This window comes from Oncorhynchus kisutch, linkage group LG28 (genome assembly GCF_002021735.2).
Source record: "Oncorhynchus kisutch isolate 150728-3 linkage group LG28, Okis_V2, whole genome shotgun sequence".
Taxonomy (NCBI): domain Eukaryota; kingdom Metazoa; phylum Chordata; class Actinopteri; order Salmoniformes; family Salmonidae; genus Oncorhynchus; species Oncorhynchus kisutch.
In genome coordinates this window covers 25,753,574-25,764,660 of record NC_034201.2, presented here as the reverse complement: position 1 = coordinate 25,764,660, position 11,087 = coordinate 25,753,574, and the positions used below count along the sequence as shown (strand labels likewise).

The 11,087-nt window shown below is 41.5% G+C and overlaps 1 protein-coding gene across 1 annotated transcript; it reads right to left on the bottom strand.

Annotated features, from left to right (window-relative positions):
- Window positions 1–355: 355 nt before the first annotated feature.
- Window positions 356–6,205, bottom strand: LOC109872651 (malate dehydrogenase, mitochondrial). The gene is made up of 9 exons (XM_020463962.2): window positions 6,024–6,205; window positions 3,064–3,232; window positions 2,861–2,944; window positions 2,649–2,758; window positions 2,130–2,255; window positions 1,577–1,654; window positions 1,099–1,198; window positions 833–984; window positions 356–657 (listed from the first exon to the last, which is right to left on the bottom strand). Exons 1-9 carry the CDS (start codon window positions 6,087–6,089, stop codon window positions 526–528), a joined length of 1,017 nt encoding a protein of 338 aa, XP_020319551.1. The 5' UTR covers window positions 6,090–6,205; the 3' UTR covers window positions 356–525.
- Window positions 6,206–11,087: the final 4,882 nt, after the last annotated feature.

The window sequence follows — 11,087 nt, the reverse complement described above, 5'->3', positions numbered from 1 at the left end:
TATACACATACATTTTAATTTAAATATTGAGGTGTAGTAACTAAATTACATTGTCAGACACTCAAGGTGATATGCTTGCACATTGGAATTCTTAGTGTACATTTCCACCCTCCCCCACCCCTTCACTATTCAAACGCAAAATGTAAATGGTGTAGAGATGTCTTTATACCTTTGAAAAAAGCCACAAGAATAGTTCTGGGTTGATGGGTAAAGACAAAATACTACTTTACAAATAATTCCATGCATAGTTACATGGAGCATACTTTGATAATCTAGATTGCAAACAGGAGTCATTTGAACATCTATGTAAGAGCTACAAGTTTGAGAAATCCCTCAAACATACATTGATCCAGTGCAAGATGTAAGGTCAACTGTTTATTGATAGCGTTATTAACATTTCTGATCAGTTAACATTTCTGATAACAGCTATTTCGTCATCAGGCATGATGAAACTTGGATTTTGGAGAGACCTTGTTGCCATTTAAGTGACTGGACAATATAAATAACCACAGATTCAAACTTTGCTCACTTCATGTTAGCAACAAAATCCTCGCCCTTCTTGATGGAGCCCTTCAGCTCACCAATGGCATCAGCCACCAGATTCTCCTCAAAGGCTGACAGCTTGCCCAGGCCAAGGTTCTTCTCAATTCCGTGTTTCTAAAAGGGCACAAAAATATTCCTTCTGGTCATCACTTCAGATTGTCAAAGTCATGTGTCATTCAAATAGGAACCTGAATTAAGTACAAGTACAGCATTAATATAAACAATAAGCAGAAGGTGCAATTTCAGTCTCCAACTTATAAACCTGTTTATAAGGTGGTGTAGGACTTACCCCGAGGAGGAGAGGTGTGGAGAAGTATTTGCATTCGGTCTCTTCTGACCTTACGTACGCACACTCTACAACGCCATCCTTTCCGTTCATGGCATCCAGGACGGAGAAGGTGAACCTAGCCCCAGCGTAGGCCATGGACAGCGTAGCAGAGCCTGAACACACGTAGGTTTGCCAGTTAGAGCTCATCAGAGTGGTTCAAACATTCATTACGTTTAAAGGACAGTTTTCATTGAGAATCAGCAAGTCCGTCGGATAACACTGCCAACCTGCTCCAGCCTTGGCCTTCACAACCTCAGTGCCAGCATCCTGGATCCTAGCGGTCAGAGCAGACAGCTGGTCGGCTGGGAACTCCACTTTGGGTGTTGCCTACAGAGTGGCGTGTGCAAGGTGTATTGTTATTCACAGGAAAAGCCTTGTTCATGTTGAACCTTATCCTATTCATTTTCCAACTGAATTTTAAAATGACCATGAATTAGGAATTTCTTAAAGCCACAGACTAACAAATTCTGAATCACAGGCTCCCACTGTATGACAACTCATTCATTGATTTTACAAACACTAGAGGGAGCCATAAAAAAAGTGTTCCAAAAACAGGGGCAGCATATCAGATCAACTCAAACCCCTAAAAATTGGCAAGTGTGTAATTTTTGTTGTTAGATTAAGATTTAGTCCTACTGGAGTCATTGCAAGGAAATCGTTCAGGTATTGGATTTTTTATTTCTGTGAAAACGCCCTTATTCTTACCTGTGAGATGAGAGGAATAATGGTCTTTCCTGCATGACCTCCAATCACTGGTACATTGACACGTGCTGGGTCAAGGCCCTGCAATATGAAACACCAAACAGTCAGCCATCTTGCCTATGCAATATTATTGCCTATGCAATAATCAATGAGTGGATACTAGCTGGCTAGCATTAACTTAAAGAAAATGTTTTAAAAAATCTACTTTAAAAATGTTATGCAGTTGGATCATGGTGACAACCAAATATTTAAGTGGAGACATTCCCTACAACATAAGCCTATTACAATACAAACGTTGTATGGAATGCACCCAAGCACATTTAGAGCCTTGCTCTAAGCAAACTACAAAGTAGGCAATTCCAACTCTAGGTGTGAATGTTTTTGCTTTGTCACGCAGTGTTTATCTACTCTTCCACAATCATCTGTAAGATACAACCATAAACTTTGTTCCGTTCAGGGTGATACACCCATGAACTTTGAGATCCCTCCTGTGTGTCAAAGGTATAGAGAGTGAATATAGGGTGCATTAGGAATGTTTGAGGTCGTCAAACCTTACTTTCAGCTCTGCGACAAATGCATTGGCTCTGACGATATCCAATGTTGTGACACCAAACACTCTGTTGGGGTTGTAGACACCATACTTTTTCATCACCTCTGATGTGATGGGAATAGTAGAGTTGACCTATGGATTAAACAAAACTGTCAGCTATTTCAAACCACATGTTACTATCACTGGCATTTACCTTCTGATGTACACTAAACAGCCATTACACAATCAATGGAATATTTAAGCATTTATCGTTGAAGAGCAAATGAGATCTTGTATCATTTAAGATTGTGGTGACTGAAGCACCAAAACAAATCAGTGACCTAAACAGCACTGGCATGGAAAATAAATTGCCTTTCAAATTAATCCCATTCCTGAAAGTCAGTGCTTCCTTCTCTTTGGCAACAAAAAAATTGCTTTTCTCCAACACCAAGGTATCCGACTGTATAGACGTCTGAGCTGCTCTAGAGTAATCCGAGTCGCCAGGAGCTTGAGTTAATTCTGGAGAAGAGTTAGTGGTGTACTCACAGGGTTGGCGATGATGCAGATCATGGCTTCGGGGCAGTTGCGGGCAACAGCATCAGCCAGAGTGGCCACGATGGTGGCATTAGTGTTGAACAGATCATCACGGGTCATGCCTGGAATAATTTTATTTTTTAAATGTAATGTGTGCACTTCCAATTGAAAGAAAGCATGATGTTCTTCATTATGAATCCCATTGTCAACTTGGGTAAACTTACCAGGTTTTCTTGGGACACCAGCGGGGATGACAACGACATTGCAGCCTTTCAGTGCAGCGTCCAACTGGTCTGGACCCATGTAACCTAGTGAACGAATCATCGTAGTTAAATTAGATAAACCAAAGGAAATTTTCACAATCACTTCACTACACAGTATTAAGACTTTAGTAGTGAAGCTGATGTACAGCAGGAAGGTGTCTTACCAGTGACGTGGGCCCTGGTCTCGATGTGGCTGAGGTCAGCTGCCACTCCAGGTGTGTGGGCAATGTCAAAGAGCGACAGTTCGCCCACCAGAGGACTGTTCTTCAGGAGCAGTGAGAGAGGCTGGCCAATACCGCCGGAAGCACCCAGCACTGCCACCTTGGCATTGTTCTGAGGGGGAGAGGATACAATTTCACAGACTATCTCATAGGGCTGTCCCCGACTAAACATTTTTTGGGTCCACCGAGAATTTGTTCCCGATTGATTGGTCAAATTGTTTAAAACATGTATTTTCCCATATATAGACACACCCTATGTTGAATAAAATCAACTATATGTAGGCTACTGAGCTTGCCTGATGCTTTAAGCACTGCAATTCAAAATGAAGACTCAAATTACTAAAGAGGGAGCCAGAGATCAATATAGCCTAACCAGAAAAAGAAAAAAAAACTTTATGCCCATCCTCCTCCCGCTGCTGGCCTTCGCAGCCGTTATGCTCCTGAAGTGCCAGTAATAGCTATCGGAAACCTTTCATTTGGAGTACCAAGTTATCATACCCTTTCTACTGAACTGCGTTCCAGTTAGGATTTTTACATGCACATTTTCATGGAACAGTTTCATTTAATTTATAATAAAGTCTTCATCTCAAAATCAATGTGGTCAATACAAATTATATCTAAATGATACAAATCTAAAATGACCTATTGTCAATATGTAAAAATAGCCTCCATATAAAGCCAAACATAAAAACATTGCAGCCTGCAGGTAGAAAATAGCCTGATGAAAATAAATATCCTATAAATCACATTGCTACGCATGGCCTGTCTGCAAGGAACTTGAAACATTGTATCAACTTAACTTGGTCTGGCCCAATGCTCATGCTAGCAAAAGTTTAACAATGTATAAAATATTCTGGGCCCTCAGTTTCCTGCACCAGTGAGCTCCTGAGAAACAAACACAGCTGTAGGCTATTTGTGCAAGTGATAAGTTATCAGGTAGGCCTTTTTTATGACTTTTCCACCAGATCAGAGCACAACATTTTTTTCCCTTTCATGCTGAGTGGTTATCAAAAGGAAGAGTACCTTAAATATTGTTTAAAAAAGGCTACATTGAGGAACTACTGTCATTCTCAATGGATGTAAAAACAAACTGTTTGCGTGCTGTTTGAGGCAAAGAAAACATTATTTTGAGAAGCTCCACAGTGATGGTGAGTTAAGAAAATCAGAAATTGTATCTCCAAATGTGCACATTTATAAGCTTACATTTGCATTTGCATGCAGGCCAGCTAGACTGCATGTGTAATCAGGTGCATGTTTTTACTCAAGATTGGTTTGGAGCGCTCCTGTCAATGAATAAATTGACAACTCGTAAATGAAATAAACCAACACTTTTTTTCTTACAAGTGTAGCCTAGGTTGTGCGCTCCGCAAAAAATGTGTCCACTCCTACAATGAGAACGGTAAGAATGTAATATTGAATGCATCAACAGAAATTACCGTAACCAAACATTCTAGATTAGAAATGGTAATTAACGGTAAATGTACTACTGGTGATACCCACAGCCTCTAATGGATTAGTACACTCAGACGGGCGTGAATCAGACAGGTGTCTTGTGTGCCATAACATTTATTTCATACATTTACCACTGCTTGACTACAAATCTGTCGACCAACAGCATATCGACCAAACAATCGACTACATGGGGTCAGCCTTAATATCGACGTCATATTGCTGACAATCACACAACCAAACATATTTCCTGCGTGTCTGAAGAATTCCAGCACAAACTATTGTAGAATAGATGTGCAGCTATTACAAACAAGAAGCTTGAATGAAACTGACTCAATTGTGGTTTTGTTTATAATTCAAGTTTCATGTAGGATTTAGTTAATCTTTGCACAATCAGTCATTGTAATTTGCTAATATCAGAAAGGGGACAAACCTTTCACCTGAAAATGACATGTATTCTTGTAGGCCACAAACCATCCACAGAAAGGTCAAAGGTCAGGACACTATGGATTCAACCTCTTGACTATTCATGGTTGGCCACAAGAACCCAGGATTTCAGAGTGAGCGAATCAAGGATCATTTTTTTATTTAACCTTCATTAAGCTGTAGAATGTAAGCCACCATTACACTCAAGTTCACAGAATCTTTCAACAGCTCTGATTATATTAATAAGGTTAAAGTTACTTCTTGATCAATGTTGTGGAATTATACTACTACTATCCTTGCCAATGCCAACCTTCAGGAACATCTTAAACATTGCTCAAAACTGTCCAAGATGTTATCGTGTTAATTTGATCCTTGACACTCAATTCAAACGAGTTTAAATTAACAGTTTGTAGTAAAGATTTGTGATGTTATTGTATTGCACACTATCAGTAGTTTTAGTATATCATGCGTGTTAAATATGGATTAATTAGCAAAAATTTGGATTTGGAAGAAACTGGGCCAATAATCCTCCTAATAATTCATTAAATTGAATGTGCCATCGGAGATTGTTCACTAACATGTCACGAAGGACAAGCTCGAGATATCCGAACAAACCCTGCGCTGTCAAGCAAAGCACCTTTACCATAGTATTATTTTTGTCACTCATAATTGCGCATGCCTTCCCTTTGCCAATCCCAAAAGTAAATGACAAATTGACCTTATACAGTGCAGTGGAAGCAGCTATCAACAGTTTACAAATCCTTGCTAGTCAGCTACTGCTAGCCAATTAATTAAACTAACGTTATAAGTATAGCTAAAGTTGATAACATTGACTCGTTTTAAACTCTAGACCATTCTGATGTGGCTCAACTAATGCAAAGTATGTGACATTTCAAGTTATAACTAGCTAATGTAGCTAGTTAGCTGGCTAAATAATCTGACAAGCAAGCTGGCTGCCATGCTAGCTAGCTAGTTAATTTACGCTATTACTAGCCATCTCTTAGCTGACAAAGAAATATATTATTTACCTGTGAGGAGGTGGATAAGCTCCTGGTAGCAATGCAAATTGTGGGTCTTGCAATGCGGGAAAACATGTTGGATAGGGAGGGGTTGGCTATTCTTTATAACTGATCCTCTTCACAGTGACTCCAACGTCCTCTACCTCGGTGGCCGATCGAAACAGACCGCTTGCAAAAGCGACCTATCTTAACTATCAGGGACAGCCTACTTCCTGTACCATATGCAGTTTGATTGGTTAAAATATGAACATTTCCGGTTATGATTGGGCTAATGGAATATCAATCATGCTTTATGACGTGGTGTCCAAAGTGGTCCTCAATCGCCTTCACTTTCGTGATGCATTGATTGGAATGTATTTTTAGTGTAAAGATGATTAGCTAGTGATTGCAACCAATGGAATGTAAATCTCTTAAAAAATGTTACTTTTTATGTTTTAATGTTGTTGTTTTTTACCTTACTTTTTGTCAGAGAAAATCAAACTGCCATGGAATATTATGAACAAGTACTTATGTTATGTAGCATAATAACTTTATCAGAGTCCTGATCCTATGATCCTTCAGTGCCGAGGTGAGTACGATACTCCATGCGCCACAAAAGCCCGGGCCTTGGACGGAGGCAGGTAGAACACCCACATACGCCACGTTACAGTATTCAATAGAAAGATGGCCAGTAAAACCTGAAGGAAGGGAGTTGGCAGTGGGAGGGTTTCTGGCATGAATATCCCATGTGCAACCTGCCATTGTTCCCCTGAGCAAGGCACTTATATATACACTGCTCAAAAAAATTAAGGGAACACTTAAACAACACAATGTAACTCCAAGTCAATCACACTTCTGTGAAATCAAACTGTCCACTTAGGAAACAACACTGATTGACAATACATTTCACATGCTGTTGTGCAAATGTAATAGACAGGTGGAAATTATAGGCAATTAGCAAGTCACCCCCAATAAAGGAGTGGTTCTGCAGGTGGGGACCACAGACCACTTCTCAGTTCCTATGCTTCCTGGCTGATGTTTTGGTCACTTTTGAATGCTGGCGGTGCTTTCACTCAACAGGTGGAAATGATAGGCAATTAGCAAGACACCCCCAATAAAGGAGTGGTTCCTTATTTTTTGGAGCAGTGCATTTCCTCAAGTAAAGGTAGTAGGCCAGATCTTAGCATTTTAGACTATGCCATTGGTCCGTAAGTGAAATTGTCATTCAAAACTAACTCCACCACTGGTCTTGACGACAAGAAAAAAAGCTGTCAGGGGAGGTTCTCTTCTGCACTGTTCATCCAATCCAGTACAGAGGTATAACAGAGAGGAAAAGGAAGAGAGGCCCAACTCTGCGGAAAATCGGTCTCCCTCCAGCAGGTGGCGTTTTTGTTGTTTCGCCCACCAAGTAAGGAGTTTTCGTATGGAAGGTCAATGAGTGTCGAATTTGGTCAACCAAAAACCAAATGGCTTGATCGAATAGAAAAATGCTTACGTTTTTACGAGTGTATTGATATAAGTAGGACACGTGACATCCCGGAAACTTTGAGGAAAAACACAATCGGATTTGTCTCGCGATGGCAAAAAAATGTACGGTATGAGGGTAGTAGCACAGCTTCTCTAAGGTTGATGTCAAAAACCCTTATCGAATATTCCAAAAAATATTTGAATAATAACATGTTTCTACCAATCCAGAGAAAGGAAAGGTGGGAGCTAAACAGCCTGCCGTGCTGCTTTGTAGACAACAACTCCCATTGTTAGGGCTGAGAGATGTATCCTGTCAGTATATCCATAATCTTTGGGTGTAATACGAACTATAGACTGCCACCAAGACATCCATTGTTTGGTCACGGAGACAGAAGGAGTAACCCAGACACGTCACAGGGGCCATAAAGCTGAATCATCCCTTTAGAATGTTTTCTCACCACCAAATATAGTAGTGAAAGAAAGTCCAGTCGCGGGTAGTATGAGAGAATGGAACTAGGTGAAACTGGGCTGGCATTTGATCTCAATACATTTGGTTTCATGGTTCCATCTTTCTTACTGGGATTACGCTTCCTGCGCACTAGGCCAGACACCAGTATAGCGTGAACATGCCCCGAGAACTCTTGTCAGAGTACAGTGGACAGCTAAACAAGCCTACTGGCACACCCTGGCTAGCTGGGGTCATGACCTCAGAGCATAAATATAAAATGTTTATCTTCAGCTGTCCACTGAATAATTCAATGGCTGTTTTGTGCAAAATAATGATGACTAAAGTGTATTTTAGTAATTTTCTAATTCGTCTTCACTATGGAGCAATCAATGGGAATTGTCTTTCTTGCTCGTGATTTGGTTAAGCTGCAGTACCGAAGCAATATTGTAAGTGCAGTCGAATCCTTGGCAGGAGAGAGAGAGGCCTTGCATGGATTTGATTATACTGCACTGCGGGGGACCGGCTGTGACTTGAACGGGCAAAAGCGGTGAGGGAGGTCCACCCTTCTGAAATCGAACAGTAATCTGTGCTGCTCAGTCATGTTGTCAAAGAGCCATTATGGTGCATCATCCAGAAACATACAACATCTCTTTTCCATTAAAGATGCAATACTATATGTAACTTTTTGGGCGACCTGACAAAGAAAAGTGAGTTATAGATCTGTCCTTCTCATTTTCAGCAAGTCTAAGAAGTGGAGATCTGTCCTGTTTGCCGTTTTTAAGTTTCACTTTTGCTTGTTTTACTTTCGGTTTTGTACACCAGCTTAAAACAGCTGACAATAAAATATTTTCCGTTATGCAGATTCTCTACATTATACTTGCTTGTTTTGTCACAAAATGAAATTAGACAAACTTACAATTTTAGCAACCAGGAAATGGCGGAGCGATTTCTGTATAGTGCATCTTTAAATATGTTAGAATTTTCAAACTACCAATTCCCCCCCTCTTTTGTTTTGAGGCGACTTCGCTGTGGGCTTTTAACGGGCACCTGGCTCACGCCAGGGAGGCAGCCCGGTTCCAAAATGAATGCAATCAACTTTCACCAGGTGCCAGATTAATGGGATCCCCTCACTGTGACCATCCAAAAGTGGAAGTCATGGGGGCCTCCGGAGTGGTGCAGCGGTCCCAGGCACTGCATTGCAGTGCTTGAGGAGTCACTACAGACCCCATTTCAATCTCAGGCTGTGTCACAGCCGGCCGTGACCGGGACCCATGAGGTGGCGCACAATTGGCCCAGCGTCGTCCGGGTTAGGAAAGGGTTTGGTTGGCTGGGCTTTCCTTGTCCCATCGAACTCTAGCAACTCCTTATGGCGGGCCGGGTGCCTGCAAGCTGACTTCTGTCACCAGCAGGACGGTGTTTGCTCCGACACATTGGTGCTTCTGGGTTAAGCGAGCAGTGTGTCAAGAAGCAGGGTGGCTTGGCAGGGTTGTGTTTGGGAGGACGCATGGCTCTCAGTGGAGTTGAAACAATGGGACAAGACTGGAACTACCAATTGGGGAGAAAAATGGGTAAAAGTACCAAATGTTTTATTTATTTTTACTAACAAAAAAATAAGTGGTGGAAGTCATGTCACAGGCTCTTTTTCCATTTTCTCTAAAAACCGGAACATCCAGTTGTTGGGGACTCAGCAGAGGCTAGGCAAATATTATGAATATACTGACAAGATACAGGTCTCTCAACGCTAACAATGGGATTCGTTGTCCACAAAGCGGCATGGCGAGCTGTCTAGCTCCCGCCTATACTTTCTTTGGATTGGTGGATACATCTTCATTACTGTAATCCTTGTTTGAATATTCAATGAGGGTTGTTAACATCAACTGCCTATATTCAATGGAGAGATGCTATGCTAGCCTCATGTCATAAATATTAATAGCCATCTCGATACAACTCCGATATAAAGTGTTTTTTCTCTAAGTGGCCGAGATGTTTCGTGTCCTACATATCAGTGCACTCCTAACAAATAAAATACAAATTAAAAATAATAAAATTGTTACATGCGCCGAATACAAAAAGTAAGAAAATAAAGTAACACAAGAAAATAACAATAATGAGGCTAGTGCATTCGTAAAGAAGTCAGACCCCTTGAGTTTTCCACATTTTGTTAAGTTACAGCCTTATTCTAAAATTGAATAAATTGTTTTGTTTCCTCATCAATGTACACATGGGCCTCCCGGGTGGCGGAGTGGTTAAGGGCGCTGTATTGCAGCGCCAGCTGTGCCACCAGAGACTCTGGGTTCGCGCCCAGCTGCGACCGGGAGGTCCAAGTTTGGCTTGGTTGGTTGGGTTGTGTATGGGAGGACGCATGACTTTCAACCTTCATCTCTCCCGAGCCTGTACGGGAGTTGTAGCGATGAGACAAGATAGTAGCTACTAAAACAATTGGATACCATGAAATTGGGGAGAAAAAGGGGTACATTTAAAAAATAATCTACACACAATACTCCATAATGACAAAGCAAAAACAGGTTTTTAGATATTTTTGCTCAAATACTAAATATCACATTTAAGTATTCAAACCCTTTACTCAGTACTTTGTTGAAGCACCTTTGACAGCGATTACAGCCTCAAGTCTTCTTGGATATGACATTACAAGCTTTGCGCATCTGTATTTGGGGAATTTCTCCCATTCTTCGGGGAGCGTCGCTGCAGCTATTTTCAGTTCTTTCCAGAGGTGTTCGATCGGGTTCAAGTCCGGGCTCTGGCTGGGCCACACAAGAACATTCAGAGACTATTCCCAAAGCCCCTCCAGCGTAATCTTGGCTGCGTGCTTAGGGTCATTGTCCTCTTGGAAGGTGAACCATTGCCCCAGTCTGAGGTCCTGAGCGCTCTGGAGCAGGTTTTCATCAGCGACCTCTCTGTACTGCGCTCCATTCATCTTTCCCTCAATCCTGACAAGCCAGAGAATCGTGTTTCTCATGGTCTGAGAATCCTTTAGGTGCCTTTTGGCAAATTCCAAGCGGGCTGTCATGTGCCATTTACTGTCATCTGGCCACTCTACCATAAAGGCCTGATTGGTGGAGTGCTGCAGAGATGGTTGTCCTTCTGGAAGGTCCTCGCACCTCCAGAGTGACTCTGGAGCTGTGTCAGAGTGACCATTGGTTTCTTGGTCCCCGACCAAG

Bases quoted from the DNA above. Each gene is read 5' to 3' on its own strand.
- LOC109872651 (XM_020463962.2), bottom strand. From the start codon at position 6,089: ATGTTTTCCCGCATTGCAAGACCCACAATTTGCATTGCTACCAGGAGC. The intron at 2,759-2,860 runs GTAAGTTTACCC...AAATTATTCCAG, and splicing joins TGGTGTCCCAAGAAAACCTG to GCATGACCCGTGATGATCTG. The intron at 1,655-2,129 runs GTAAGGTTTGAC...TTCATATTGCAG, and splicing joins CATTTGTCGCAGAGCTGAAA to GGCCTTGACCCAGCACGTGT.